The sequence below is a fragment of the Pseudophryne corroboree genome, chromosome 7 (genome assembly GCF_028390025.1).
Source record: "Pseudophryne corroboree isolate aPseCor3 chromosome 7, aPseCor3.hap2, whole genome shotgun sequence".
NCBI lineage: Eukaryota > Metazoa > Chordata > Amphibia > Anura > Myobatrachidae > Pseudophryne > Pseudophryne corroboree.
This window is the reverse complement of record NC_086450.1, coordinates 491,581,964-491,597,777: the sequence shown is the minus strand read 5'-3', so window position 1 is coordinate 491,597,777 and position 15,814 is coordinate 491,581,964. Positions and strand designations below refer to the sequence as shown.

At 48.8% G+C, this 15,814-nt stretch overlaps 1 protein-coding gene across 1 annotated transcript; it reads left to right on the top strand.

The window, feature by feature from the left end:
* Positions 1-262: 262 nt before the first annotated feature.
* LOC134945712 (serine protease 33-like) lies at positions 263-9,178 on the top strand. Its single transcript, XM_063935163.1, has 3 exons — positions 263-526; positions 4,657-4,826; positions 8,516-9,178. Exons 1-3 carry the CDS (start codon positions 283-285, stop codon positions 8,876-8,878), a joined length of 777 nt encoding a protein of 258 aa, XP_063791233.1. The 5' UTR covers positions 263-282; the 3' UTR covers positions 8,879-9,178.
* The last annotated feature ends 6,636 nt before the right edge of the window (positions 9,179-15,814 follow it).

Genomic DNA, 15,814 nt, shown 5'->3' with positions numbered 1-15,814 from the left:
GTGCCAAAAGGGGGTGGAGCAGATGCAGATTACCTCTAGGGGTACGGAGGTACAGGTGAGGTGTAACCACACCCCTGTGGTGCAGTGACCACCACCCCTGATGCCTATGGTACATAGCTATGCCCCCACTGTGGCCTCACACCCTCAGCACCCGGGCCTGTTTTGTACCAGACTTCATGAGTTTTGGGAGATAAAAATGAATGACAGCAAATAATTTATCCTATTATGAATAATTATGTTGTATTCCTCTGCAGTAACAAAGACCCCAGTAATTTATTTGTGATGATGGGCGCCACGAACCTCACCGGAACGAGTAATACAAGGGTTATAATGCCTGTGAAGCAGTACTACGTCCACCCTACGTTTGATCCAGTGGAAGCCTCTGGAGACATAGCATTGATAGAACTTAAGAATCCAGTGACCTTTAATTCCTACATTCAGCCAATCTGCCTGCCGACTCCCAACCAGGAATTTCCGGATGGAATGAAGGGCTGGCTTGCCGGCTGGGGGGCCCTAGGGGAAGGAGGTGAGAGAACCAAGTAGGGCGTCTGTAAGGTCGCAGATACATTTCAATATATATATATATATATATATATATATACACACACACACACATATATATGTAGCAAATGTGGGCGGCACTCATGGAGACTTGCAAGAGAAAGACGGTGCAGCATGATGCCTTATGGCTGTACTGTGACTCGTTTGGAAATCTCTGAGTGCCAGCGCATTTGCTACATGTCAGACTCAGTTATCTATTGGGATCGGTCACCGGGAGCAGCTGCTTGCATTGATTGGAGTGCGGTCAGGAGCCCAGCAGTCTGGATCCCAATAGTCCGACGGGTCCCGAAGGTGAGCACTGGCCTTGGGATTAGGGTTAGGAAATAGAAGGAGGGTTTGAGTTAGGCTGCAGGAAAGGATGGTTAGGGTTAGGCTGTGGGAGGGGACGGTTAGGGTTAGGCTGTGGGAGGAGTGGGTTAGGGTTAGTGTAAAACTCCACTGGTACTAGGTATGCAAAAGCTGCAGTCACTGTGTATAGTGCATCACACGTACTCTGCCCCAGCTGGTCATGGGTTCAGGCACAGATACCAGAGGGTCCCCTGAATAATCAGGAGTTCAATTACAGGTGCATTGTGGGAGTGGACTACAGGTGTCGGTGCAGCGCATAAAGAATTGGGCGCCAGGCCATCTCATAAACAGAATAAAGTTTATTTTAACATCAAACAGGGATATTGCAGGGATAACTTGTGAACACTCCTCCAGCAGAAAGCATAAGTTACAGTGGATCACACATCAGGGCACCTCCTCCAGCGCATCACATAGTCGCAGCGGCATATATATCTGGCGAACATCAGTACATACCAGGGCATTCTGTGACCAGTAGTGCTACACATTAGGTTACCGTCTCTCTCTCTCTTTTACTTAGCGAGGATTCTTGTCCGTGGGGGGCTTCTAATCACGCCGTGTGGCTTTCCAACCACTTCACCCAGATACCTCTCGAGACTCACACCTTTAGCACACTTTTCTCCTGGCATCACCCTTTCACTGGATTCTGCATACTGCTGCTCTCACACTGCGATGTCTCCCTCTGTCATCAAGTGCTTTGCTGTGGCTGGTATCTCTCCCTACATGCACATGTAGGGAGTCCTCACTGGGACTACATCTTTCTGGCTAATCCACCACACTTCTGCTCGCTAATACACGTGCTTCTCCTGCTAACACTTCCTGCTTCTGGGCTGCAAAGACAACACACACTACTCACTGTCTCCTCACTGTCTGCTCACTGCTGCTGCAGGACAACCTTTTTATAACCTTGCATTCCCAGGGATACATTCCATCTGGGATTTTCCGCTCTGAGTTTTCCCGCTCTGAGTTGCAAATGGGTGAGTCATGCCCTTTGCATTTTGCAGACTGATCTGTATTGCTGTGAGCTGGGCTGTTAACTCATACTTACCTACTCTCCCGGAAGCTGCGGGAGGCTCCCATTTTTTGGGGTAGCCCCCCGCACCCCCGGAAGAGTGGGCAGGTCTCCCGCATCCTGCTCGCACCCTAGTGATGCGAGCAGGATGGGGAGATAACCTCCCGCATTCACAGGTCCGTCGGGTGGAGGAGTTAAAATGACGCTAATCGCGTCATTTTAGCCCCGCCCACTTCCAGCGAACCCGCGAATCATGGCATTTCCCGTGGCAGGGGCGGGGCTTAGTGATGTCACAGCCTGGCCCCACCCCCGAAGGCACCTGCAGCGTCTCCTCTCCGGGTTTCTCCCGGAGAGGAGAAAAACACTGTAGGTAAGTATGTGTTAACTCCTTCTGTGCTGCAAGCTGCAAGCTGCAGGCTGCTGGCTCTGTTCTATATTACAAACAAACAAATGGCTTGGCGCTAACAGCTAAACAGAAGGTGTGTGCATCAATTATTTATAAATTCAGTTAAAGAACACTCTGTTTCAATCGCAGCTGTTTAAATAAGGGAGAGTACTCCACCCTTTAAAGTTACATAAAAATAAAAACACACCAAAAACAGCGCTGATTTAAAACATAAGCGTGCTTTTTATTTAACACAATTAAAAACAACAATAAAAATCACATTAATAGGACTAAATCCTAGATACCGGTTGTACTTACAAAGCATATCATAATTAGCACAGTTGGTATAGTGCAATTCTAAACCTTTATATTAAGGTTTAGTCCAAGAAATCATTCAATTAGATCTATTATGTAGAAGCTCTATCTAGCGTGGCAGTCTCTTAAAAAGCAGCAGTTGATTATTGTTAGTGAGCCGTTCAATTAGTAGCAACAGGTGAGGCAATGATTGGCAGTTCACACTGTGACAGGTTAGGCAGTTAGTTGCAGAAGATAGTTATAAGCAATAATAATAGGCTTGGTACATGCTGTAATTTCGACTGTCAGGCTTATATAGAGAGTCAATTGTTTAGAAGTGAATACAACCTGCTTCAAGGATCCAGAATTGACCCGTTATGGACCGATATTTGGTATCTCCCGACTCCTGGTGCTTTCAATAACCGTTTTTAGTGGGTCTTATCCGGAGTATTCCAAAAAAAAGGTCCAGGCATAAGCAGATAAAAAACTTTAGCACATCCGGTACCGGACAACTGGTGAAGGTTCTTACGCGTTTCTCCGCCTAATAGTAACTCAGCGGCTTCCTCAGAGAAGTATATCTGTTCTATATTACACAGCCATGCTGGCACCTGTAGTGCCACAGTTGATTTGTGCTTGCAGTTCCAGGGTATTACATTAGGATGTGGGAGAGGAGGGTTAGGGTTAGGCTGTGGGAGGGGATGGTTAGGGTTAGGCTGTGGGAGGAGTGGGTTAGGATGTGGGAGGGGAGGGTTAGGGTTAGGATGTGGGAGGGGTGGGTTAGGGTTAGGATGTGGGAGGGGAGGGTTAGGGTTAGGATGTGGGAGGGGACGGTTAGGGTTAGGCTGGGGGGTGGGAGGGTTATGGTTAGGCTGTGGGAGGGGATGGTTATGGTCAGGCTGTGGGAGGATACAGTTAGGGTTAGGCTGTGGGAGGGGTGGGTTAGAGTTCGTCTGTGGGAGGGGATGGTTAGGGTTAGGATGTGAGAGGGGACGGTTAGGGTTAGGCTGTGGGAGGGGATGGTTAGGGTTAGGCTGTGGGATGGGAGGGTTAGGCTGCGGGAGGGAAGGGTTAGGCTGTGGGAGGGATGGTTAGGGTTGGCTGTGGGAGGGGACGGGTAGGGTTAAGCTGTGGGAGGGGATGGTTAGGGTTAGGCTGCGGGAGGATACGGTTAGGGTTAAGCTGTGGGAGGGGATGGTTTGGGCTAGGCTGTGGGAGGGGTGGGTTAGGGTTAGGCTGTGGGAGGGGCTGGTAAGGGTTAGGCTGTACGAGAGGATGGTTAGGGTTAGGTTGTAGGAATGGAGGGTTAGGGTTAGGCTGTGGGAGTGGAGGGTTAGGATTAGGCTGTGGGAGGGGACGGTTAGGGTTAGGCTGCAGGAGGGGACGGTTAGGGTTAGGCTGTGGGAGGGATGGTTAGGGTTAGGCTGTGGATGGGTTAGGGTTAGGCTGTGGGAGAAGACGGTTAGGGTTAGGCTGCAGGAAGGGAGGGTTATGGTTAGGTTGTGGGAGTGGAGGGTTAGGGTCAGGCTGCGGGAGGAGATGGTTAGGGTTAGGCTGTGGGAGGAGAAGGTTAGGGTTAGGCTGTGGAAGGGGAGGGTTAGGGTTAGGCTGTGGGAGGAGAGGGTTAGGGTTAGGCTGTGGGAGGAGATGATTAGGGTTAGGCTGCGGGAGGGGACGGTTAGGGTTAGGCTGCGGGAGGGGAGGGTTAGGGTTACGCTGTGGGAGGGGAGGGTTAGGGTTAGGCTGCGGGAGGGGAGGGTTAGAGTTAGGCTGTGGGAAGGGACGGTTAGGGTTAGGTTGCGGGAGGGGAGGGTTAGGGTTAGGCTGTGGGAGGGGAAGGTTAGGGTTAGGCTGCGGTAGAGGACTGAGCCATCATAACACAATACACACCTTCAAAGTGAGGATTGTACAACTAACACAAGTAAATGAATAAAACAAAAGATGCACTTTGCACTGGTGGCACTGACAGACTGGAATATAAGTGCGGTCAATGTTTACGAGAGCACGAGAAGTATTATTATAAACTAATAACGTGTCAATCCATATGTGTGTTGTCTTTCAGTGAAACTGCCCTCACCATTCCCACAGCAGGAGGTGGAACTTCCTCTCATAAATTACACTGCGTGCAATAAAATTTTCCAGTCTAGCTTGAACTTATCTTCATCCACGAACACGGTGATGAACACCAATATCTGCGCCGGCTACCCCGAGGGTAAAAAAGATGGCTGCCAGGTAAGGAAAGGTGACTGAAGTACGTGCTGTATTTATAAACCTCACCACCAACTATCCCCCTCGGGGGAGTCCAGTACTGGAAGTTATAGTGTACATAGACAGGCTGAGGATCCGGCAGAGGTTCTCAGTTGTGCAACATTAACCCTACAGACCAGTAAAAAGAATGAACTGTTTAAAACATAAAAAAAAATTCTTCTAAAGCTGATCGGTAAATTCAAGACCTTTGTAACTGGGAACAGATGGGTACACTTGGGGTGCAAAACCCGAGACTGATACAGAATGAATGCTATGCCAGTTTCTGTAGCGTGTCTTGAGTGATCTCGCACTGTGTACGCTCAGGAAGGAAGCGCACACCAGGGCACCTATGCGGATCTGTTCTCAGCTAGCACGTGTCAGAGTATACTGTACGTCCACAGTGGAGACTTGGGTGGGGCAAAGGGGAGTTCTCGGGGCAGATGTACTAAGCCATGGAGAGAGATAAAGTGCACGGAGGTAAAGAACCAGCCAATCAGCTCTTGCTCTTTTCTAGAATACACAGCGGAATTCCACCAGTTTGACAAGCAATGCCTGTTAGAACATGTCAGCTAAGCGCCATAACATTTGGTGGGTCATAATGAAGAGCTAAAAGGTGAATTGGCTGACAATTATCCTCCTGCTGGTCTGGAGGAATTTATAGACCGCTGCTTCTCGCCGGAGTGAACGTAGGAAGGAGAAGAGAAGATCTCTTCAGAGTTATTCTCCTTACCCTTCTGCTCATGAAAACGTTCTTACCTCTACTGGTCCAAAAATTATGGATCCTGGGCCAATGCAACTTGGATTATGGATCGCGGCCCATCACTATCACTTGAACGTCAATGTTGCAGAGAAAATAATTGATGGGGGATGGAGGGTTAGGTTTAGGCTGCGGGGAGTGTGTGTGTGTGTGTGTGGGGGGGGGGGGGGGCTTAGGGATAGGGGGCCATTGGGGGAAGGTATGATCACCACTTTCATCTCCCAAGATAGGTTACTGTTTCTCATAAAGGCCCGGTTTCCAACTGGCAATCTCTGTCCACAATTTATCCGTCCGTAGCATCTGCTTCTTACTTTTTTTATTTTGACAGATGTGTCTTCATACATCCAGTGAGTGAGCCGCCAGATCCCGTGAAGTTCTGCGTCTTTTTTTTGCCGAAAATGCGACTTAAGACTCTTAATCACAGTGCAATGTGCTGATTAATGTGATATATGACGCTTGTATATTGTGTGTGACTGGGTCTGTATACGGAACAGAACCGGAAAAAGCTGCTGCTGCTACATTTCACGGGCCACCAGAGAAATAAGCTGGGCGTGCTGGGGGAGAAGGGGGGTGTTAGCTTTAGGTTGAGGGGGGACGGTTAGGGTTAGACTGCAGGAAGGAGGGGTGTAGTATGGTATGCCGGCGGCCGGGCTCCCGGTGACCAGCATACCGGCGCCGGGATCCCAACCGCCAGCATACCGACAGCGTGGCAAGCGCAAATGAGCCCCTTGCGGGCTTGCTGCACTCGCCATGCTGCGGGCACCGTGGCGCGCGATTCTCCCTCCAGGGGGCTCATGGACTCCCAAGAGGGAGAAAAAGTGTTGGTATGCCGGCTCTCGGGATTCCGAGGCCGGTATACTGTGCGCCGGGACCCCGACAGCCGGCAAACTGAAGACCACCCAGAAGGAGGACACAGGGTTAGGATGCAGGGTGGGGTAGCCACCACGGGAAGGGTTAGGGTTAGGCTGTGAAGGGGACGAGGGTTAAGTTCAGTCTGTGAGTATGGAGGGTTGGGGGGTTGAGGATTAGGGCTAGTGTTCCTACCACCTTGGTGTCGGGATTTTGATACAATCCTGACTCAGGTGGGGCTGCATTTGGAGAAAAACTGCCGTATGGTTATTTGTACCAAACGTTCCAACTCTGCCCACCCCTGCCCTGTTTCCATGCCCATCCGTTCAGGTTGCCTTTGCAGTCTAATTCTGTATAGTGTCTTACCATTGACATTTGGGGCCTTATTCTGAGTCGGCGCAGTGCTGATGGTCTCATAAAATGGGGATTGTTAGCTACTGCGCATACAGGGAAATCTCTAAAAACGTGCACCTGGTGTGATCCGCAGGGCAGATTGAGACGTCCGGAGTTTGAAATGTATTGGAAATGTATTGGTGACTAGTAAGACGCACCGAGATGTTGAGTCATGCAGGCATGTTATGGGGGAGTCTCTGAACTCAGACGATTAATGGCTCACACTGGAGGCCATACTCTGACGGAGAACCTGCACCTACCATAGTGGCCGGTGCAAGCCCCGATGGTTGCGACCAAAGACATAGAAAGTGAGATGGTTGCAGCTTCATCCAGGGCCTTAGGGAGGGGTGTGCGAATTTGTGCCAACACCGACGGCACAGTGACCTGGAGGTGGCACCATTATTGTCCCATAGCCCCTGCATCTGGTACTCTGCAGCCAGTAGTGCAGTTTCAGTGCCGCTGCGCCAAAGCAAACATGGTTGCAGCAGCGCAAGGCTCAGAACCAGACCCTTCATCTCTCCTGCAGGGCATACCGTGCTTTTCATTTGCTGAATTTTGCTGAATCTTTTTCCCTGACTTGAATTAATGAAATCGTCGTTCCCCATAAGATGATTACGGCATAATCTTGGCTTCATCTTTTATCCTTCTCCTATTGGCTGTGATTCCGAGCCGGACATGTCTGTCGAAATGGACACAACTCCAAATGTCAAGCTGATTGTGCATGCATCTGAATTTAAAAACATTTTGCACACATGCGCCAGCCGGTGCGGCCGAAGTAGCGAACAGTTGCGGCTGTGTCAGATCTCATGCGTATGGAAACTAACCTCAAGCCCAGCAGGCGTTTTTAGGCGACGAGTATTATTACATAGCGGCAGCGTCTGATGTGAGTGTCGTGAGCCGGGTGTGATTTACCGCAGGCGTGCGGACGCAGGTGGGGCGTCTGTGACAGGTTGATCTCTTCCATCCAGCATGGGGCTGGTGCAATTCCAGACACTAATGACGGCTGAAGCACGGATGCTAAAATTTTGCTCAGTTGGGGCACATTCATTCGGGGAGGGGGCTTATTCATGTTCATGAGAATAACAGGCTCCAATATGGGTGTACGTAACTAATGATATGTTCTACCATACATAGGACTGGTTACAGGGAAATACTGAACACTTAAGAAATGTAAGAATAACCTAATTTAGGGAGGTTGAACATTCCAGACCATGGGGCTGATTCTGAGGAGGGAGAAAAGCAAAAAGAAGCAAGTACAGATGGAGTCACTCTCATATGGTGCGGCTCCATCGCATACGTGCACTCCCGACGTGATTAGGCGATCCGTCCGCCTAGCCCCGCCGGAGTGCACAGAAACGCTCTTCCAATCTAGTGAATGGGGCGCGTCTCCGTCACGGACCCCCCCGCGCGCCCCAGACGGAGACACTCTCGGCGTCCCAGGCACAGACGGAGCCACGATTAGCGTGGCTCCATGTAGCTTTGTACCTTGGTGAAGCCATGCAGCACTAGGTCCACCCATGGTAGACGAATTACCCACCCATGGCATGCCCACAAGTGGGTCTGTTCCTTGTGAACCCATGGTGGCCCCCCATTAATAATAATACGCTCAGCCCTGTTTATATATGTCTCTCCTGCTAGGGCACCTCTCTAACCTCATGCCTCTTTTATTCTCCAGGGAGACTCCGGAGGCCCCTTGGTATGCCAGCTTGGTAGTTGTTGGAATCTAGTCGGAGTTGTGAGTTGGGGATCTGGCTGTGCCAGACCAAACATGCCTGGGGTCTACACCATGGTTTCCAGTTATGTAACCTGGATACAGAAGCAAACTAATATCAGTGGCGCCGCCACATGTGAAATGACATTGACAACGCATGCCACCACTGTCCAGCTCAACACTTTCACCACAAAGAATAAAACAGGGGCCGTCCAGATCTTCAACATCTCAGAAACCAGCTATGAAGGTGCCACAGGAGCCGGGGTGCGCCTGTCGGTGTCTGTGAGTCTTCTGGTTACTGCTGTTGTGTTCAGCAGAATACTCTAACTGGACCTTGTGTAAGAAGACTCATATATAGTGTAAATACATTAAGTACGAGACAATAAGAAGATTGAAGTCCAATGTTCTATGCTGAGCCCCCTCATTTCTACACAACAAGAGCGCATGAAAATGGACGTGACTCCCCAAACATGAAGTACAGAGCTTGGAACTTGTAGGTCACCCTTCGTGCCAATTCTACCACACAGTGGGTAGCCGCTATACCTACCTATAATGACTGGAAGATGAGGCGCAGTGATCATGCAATCATTATAGTCAACGTGGTGTCATCCTAGTGACTGTACTGATGTGGGGAAATGGGTTTGGGACTCAGGGTCGACAACAAAAAGGTCGACACACCTTAGGTCGACACCGATTGGTCGACACACCTTAGGTCGACATGGACAAATGGTCGACATGGACAAACTGTCGACAGGAACAAGGTCGACATGGAAAAGGTCGACATGAGTTTTTTATGGGTTTTTTTGGTGTCGTTTTCTTCGTAGAGTGACCGGGAACCCCAATTAGTGCACCGCGTCCCCTCGCATGGCTCGCTTCGCTCGCCATGCTTCGGACATGGTGCCTTCGCTTCGCTCGGCACAGATTACCGTTCCAATCGTAGTCCACGTGGATCGTTAAGTATGAAAAGGTTTAAAAAAAGAAAAATATCGTGAGAAACTCATGTCGACCTTTTTCCATGTCGACCTTTTGACCATGTCGACCTAAGGTGTGTCGACCAATTGGTGTCGACCTAAGGTGTGTCGACCTTTTTGTTGTCGACCTGGAGTCCGGATACCGGGGAAATATTGTGGCTGATGGATGAGCAATCCTGATAATACAACATGTAAATAGCACAAGAACCTCCAAATGACACGTAGGGGGCAGATTTAATTAGCGCCAGCTCCTGTGCATCGCACGCCTGGGGATTATGGTAAGTAAAACATTGCTTCATTCTTCTCATACTTGAGTAAAAATAAGCAATTTTTCCTACCTGCGATATCTGCTTGTATAAGGTTTCCCCTGGACATTGGAGCAGATGTATTAACCTGGAGAAGGCATAAGGAAGTGATAAACCAGTGATAAGTGCAAGGGGATACACGCACCAGCCAATCAGCTCCAATATGCAAATTGACAGGAGCTGAGTGGCTAGTGCGTTTATCGGCTTGCACTTATCACTGGTTTATCACTTACTTATGCCTTCTCCAGGTTAATACATCTGCCCCATATTGCGCTTTACCCACGTGCCCCCTGGGAGTCCACACACTGCTTTATGCAGGAACTGCCATTTTGGAGAAAAAAATAAAATAAAAAAACTTAAAAACTAAACAGATGGTCAATATATAGCAAATGATGTGACATTTGTAGCATTCCAACATCTAGAAGATGGATCTAAGATAATATCTTTTGATTAGGTCTGAGATATAACTATGTACAATGTTGTGATTTACTCTGTAGTTGGGGGCAGATTCCGCAATATAAGAAGAATAAAATCTATTTTAAACAATTTTAAATTTCTTTTTGATTATTTAAAAATCATATATGATCAGATATTATTAACTCTCCACACCGAAAAATGCTGGTCTGCGTTATAACTGGCCATCATACCAAGACAACATAAAGCTGTTAGTAGGCAGTTTAATACATAGAAGTATATATTCCAGTTGTTTTATCAGATATCGATCCTTATCTTCACCAGTGATCCTGCGTCCTAATGCCATAAGATGAGACAACATGACGCCATAGAAGTTACACAACCAGACAATTCCCTATTACTTCACAATGAGAATCTCACCAGCAGATTATATAATATAACAAGCGTTTAAGAAACACCGTAAGGATGACCTTTAAAATGCGTCAAATTAAAATGTAAATAAATGCAAATAAATATATGTTGTGTGGATGTTTCTTCTGTGTATTGTGCCTGTTATACAATCAATCAAGAGCAATCAATCAGTCAACCAATCAATGAGCAATGAGCAAATGTGCGGGGTCTGCTTCTCGGACGCACATATAGACGGTAAGGCATATGTGACAGCAATAGGCGTTTCTTACATTTAGCGAAGACTCCTGAAAGTGTAACTATTATGGCATCTCCCTGGGTATAGCAATACTCTCTGTGTAACTTGTGCAGAGTGTCTTCTCTTATCACAAAGAGAACACAATGTAAGAAATCCGCTGCTGAAACACCTGCACTACTGGTGAATTGGTCTCTCAATGTCCTGTTGTATCATGTGCCGCTATGTAATTAATAGATGTCTGGTCAGCTCTATTGCTGTCACTCTGTTACAGTATGTCTGGAACGCAGCAAGGGAAATGCAGGGCCGTATTAACACTAGAGATGAGCGCCTGAAATTTTTCGGGTTTTGTGTTTTGGTTTTGGGTTCGGTTCCGCGGCCGTGTTTTGGGTTCGAACGCGTTTTGGCAAAACCTCACCGAATTATTTTTGTCGGATTCGGGTGTGTTTTGGATTCGGGTGTTTTTTTCCAAAAACACTAAAAAACAGCTTAAATCATAGAATTTGGGGGTCATTTTGATCCCAAAGTATTATTAACCTCAAAAACCATAATTTACACTCATTTTCAGTCTATTCTGAATACCTCACACCTCACAATATTATTTTTAGTCCTAAAATTTGCACCGAGGTCGCTGTGTGAGTAAGATAAGCGACCCTAGTGGCCGACACAAACACCGGGCCCATCTAGGAGTGGCACTGCAGTGTCACGCAGGATGTCCCTTCCAAAAAACCCTCCCCAAACAGCACATGACGCAAAGAAAAAAAGAGGCGCAATGAGGTAGCTGTGTGAGTAAGATTAGCGACCCTAGTGGCCGACACAAACACCGGGCCCATCTAGGAGTGGCACTGCAGTGTCACGCAGGATGGCCCTTCCAAAAAACCCTCCCCAAACAGCACATGACGCAAAGAAAAAAAGAGGCGCAATGAGGTAGCTGTGTGAGTAAGATTAGCGACCCTAGTGGCCGACACAAACACCGGGCCCATCTAGGAGTGGCACTGCAGTGTCACGCAGGATGGCCCTTCCAAAAAACCCTCCCCAAACAGCACATGACGCAAAGAAAAAAAGAGGCGCAATGAGGTAGCTGTGTGAGTAAGATTAGCGACCCTAGTGGCCGACACAAACACCGGGCCCATCTAGGAGTGGCACTGCAGTGTCACGCAGGATGGCCCTTCCAAAAAACCCTCCCCAAACAGCACATGACGCAAAGAAAAAAAGAGGCGCAATGAGGTAGCTGACTGTGTGAGTAAGATTAGCGACCCTAGTGGCCGACACAAACACCGGGCCCATCTAGGAGTGGCACTGCAGTGTCACGCAGGATGTCCCTTCCAAAAAACCCTCCCCAAACAGCACATGACGCAAAGAAAAAAAGAGGCGCAATGAGGTAGCTGTGTGAGTAAGATTAGCGACCCTAGTGGCCGACACAAACACCGGGCACATCTAGGAGTGGCACTGCAGTGTCACGCAGGATGTCCCTTCCAAAAAACCCTCCCCAAACAGCACATGACGCAAAGAAAAAAAGAGGCGCAATGAGGTAGCTGTGTGAGTAAGATTAGCGACCCTAGTGGCCGACACAAACACCGGGCCCATCTAGGAGTGGCACTGCAGTGTCACGCAGGATGTCCCTTCCAAAAAACCCACCCCAATCAGCACATGATGCAAAGAAAAAGAAAAGAAAAAAGAGGTGCAAGATGGAATTATCCTTGGGCCCTCCCACCCACCCTTATGTTGTATAAACAAAACAGGACATGCACACTTTAACCAACCCATCATTTCAGTGACAGGGTCTGCCACACGACTGTGACTGATATGACGGGTTGGTTTGGACCCCCCCCAAAAAAGAAGCAATTAATCTCTCCTTGCACAAACTGGCTCTACAGAGGCAAGATGTCCACTTCATCTTCACCCTCCGATATATCACCGTGTACATCCCCCTCCTCACAGATTATCAATTCGTCCCCACTGGAATCCACCATCTCAGCTCCCTGTGTACTTTGTGGAGGCAATTGCTGCTGGTCAATGTCTCCGCGGAGGAATTGATTATAATTCATTTTAATGAACATCATCTTCTCCACATTTTCTGGATGTAACCTCGTACGCCGATTGCTGACAAGGTGAGCGGCGGCACTAAACACTCTTTCGGAGTACACACTTGTGGGAGGGCAACTTAGGTAGAATAAAGCCAGTTTGTGCAAGGGCCTCCAAATTGCCTCTTTTTCCTGCCAGTATAAGTACGGACTGTGTGACGTGCCTACTTGGATGCGGTCACTCATATAATCCTCCACCATTCTATCAATGTTGAGAGAATCATATGCAGTGACAGTAGACGACATGTCCGTAATCGTTGTCAGGTCCTTCAGTCCGGACCAGATGTCAGCATCAGCAGTCGCTCCAGACTGCCCTGCATCACCGCCAGCGGGTGGGCTCGGAATTCTGAGCCTTTTCCTCGCACCCCCAGTTGCGGGAGAATGTGAAGGAGGAGATGTTGACAGGTCGCGTTCCGCTTGACTTGACAATTTTGTCACCAGCAGGTCTTTCAACCCCAGCAGACCTGTGTCTGCCGGAAAGAGAGATCCAAGGTAGGCTTTAAATCTAGGATCGAGCACGGTGGCCAAAATGTAGTGCTCTGATTTCAACAGATTGACCACCCGTGAATCCTTGTTAAGCGAATTAAGGGCTGCATCCACAAGTCCCACATGCCTAGCGGAATCGCTCCCTTTTAGCTCCTTCTTCAATGCCTCCAGCTTCTTCTGCAAAAGCCTGATGAGGGGAATGACCTGACTCAGGCTGGCAGTGTCTGAACTGACTTCACGTGTGGCAAGTTCAAAGGGCATCAGAACCTTGCACAACGTTGAAATCATTCTCCACTGCGCTTGAGACAGGTGCATTCCATCTCCTATATCGTGCTCAATTGTATAGGCTTGAATGGCCTTTTGCTGCTCCTCCAACCTCTGAAGCATATAGAGGGTTGAATTCCACCTCGTTACCACTTCTTGCTTCAGATGATGGCAGGGCAGGTTCAGTAGTTTTTGGTGGTGCTCCAGTCTTCTGTACGTGGTGCCTGTACGCCGAAAGTGTCCCGCAATTTTTCTGGCCACCGACAGCATCTCTTGCACGCCCCTGTCGTTTTTTAAAAAATTCTGCACCACCAAATTCAAGGTATGTGCAAAACATGGGACGTGCTGGAATTTGCCCATATTTAATGCACACACAATATTGCTGGCGTTGTCCGATGCCACAAATCCACAGGAGAGTCCAATTGGGGTAAGCCATTCCGCGATGATCTTCCTCAGTTGCCGTAAGAGGTTTTCAGCTGTGTGCGTATTCTGGAAAGCGGTGATACAAAGCGTAGCCTGCCTAGGAAAGAGTTGGCGTTTGCGAGATGCTGCTACTGGTGCCGCCGCTGCTGTTCTTGCGGCGGGAGTCCATACATCTACCCAGTGGGCTGTCACAGTCATATAGTCCTGACCCTGCCCTGCTCCACTTGTCCACATGTCCGTGGTTAAGTGGACATTGGGTACAACTGCATTTTTTAGGAGACTGGTGAGTCTTTTCTGACGTCCGTGTACATTCTCGGTATCGCCTGCCTAGAGAAGTGGAACCTAGATGGTATTTGGTAACGGGGGCACACTGCCTCAATAAATTGTCTAGTTCCCTGTGAACTAACGGCGGATACCGGACGCACGTCTAACACCAACATAGTTGTCAAGGACTCAGTTATCCGCATTGCAGTAGGATGACTGCTGTGATATTTCATCTTCCTCGCAAAGGACTGTTGAACAGTCAATTGCTTACTGGAAGTAGTACAAGTGGGCTTACGACTTCCCCTCTGGGATGACCATCGACTCCCAGCGGCAACAACAGCAGCGCCAGCAGCAGTAGGCGTTACACGCAAGGATGCATCGGAGGAATCCCAGGCAGGAGAGGACTCGTCAGACTTGCCAGTGACATGGCCTGCAGGACTATTGGCATTCCTGGGGAAGGAGGAAATTGACACTGAGGGAGTTGGTGGGGTGGTTTGCGTGAGCTTGGTTACAAGAGGAAGGGATTTACTGGTCAGTGGACTGCTTCCGCTGTCACCCAAAGTTTTTGAACTTGTCACTGACTTATTATGAATGCGCTGCAGGTGACGTATAAGGGAGGATGTTCCGAGGTGGTTAACGTCCTTACCCCTACTTATTACAGCTTGACAAAGGGAACACACGGCTTGACACCTGTTGTCCGCATTTCTGGTGAAATACCTCCACACCGAAGAGCTGATTTTTTTGGTATTTTCACCTGGCATGTCAACGGCCATATTCCTCCCACGGACAACAGGTGTCTCCCCGGGTGCCTGACTTAAACAAACCACCTCACCATCAGAATCCTCCTGGTCAATTTCCTCCCCAGCGCCAGCAACACCCATATCCTCCTCATCCTGGTGTACTTCAACACTGACATCTTCAATCTGACTATCAGGAACTGGACTGCGGGTGCTCCTTCCAGCACTTGCAGGGGGCGTGCAAATGGTGGAAGGCGCATGCTCTTCACGTCCAGTGTTGGGAAGGTCATGCATCGCAACCGACACAATTGGACTCTCCTTGTGGATTTGGGATTTCAAAGAACGCACAGTTCTTTGCGGTGCTTTTGCCAGCTTGAGTCTTTTCAGTTTTCTAGCGAGAGGCTGAGTGCTTCCATCCTCATGTGAAGCTGAACCACTAGCCATGAACATAGGCCAGGGCCTCAGCCGTTCCTTGCCACTCCGTGTGGTAAATGGCATATTGGCAAGTTTACGCTTCTCCGACGACAATTTTATTTTAGGTTTTGGAGTCCTTTTTTTTCTGATATTTGGTGTTTTGGATTTGACATGCTCTGTACTATGACATTGGGCATCGGCCTTGGCAGACGACGTTGCTGGCATTTCATCGTCTCGGCCATGACTAGTGGCAGCAGC

Excerpts from the sequence above, each read along its gene's own strand:
- LOC134945712 (XM_063935163.1), top strand. The coding sequence starts at position 283 with ATGATGGGCGCCACGAACCTCACCGGAACGAGTAATACAAGGGTTATA. Across the intron at positions 527-4,656 it reads GGGGGCCCTAGGGGAAGGAG|TGAAACTGCCCTCACCATTC; the intron begins GTGAGAGAACCA and ends GTTGTCTTTCAG. Across the intron at positions 4,827-8,515 it reads GTAAAAAAGATGGCTGCCAG|GGAGACTCCGGAGGCCCCTT; the intron begins GTAAGGAAAGGT and ends TTTATTCTCCAG.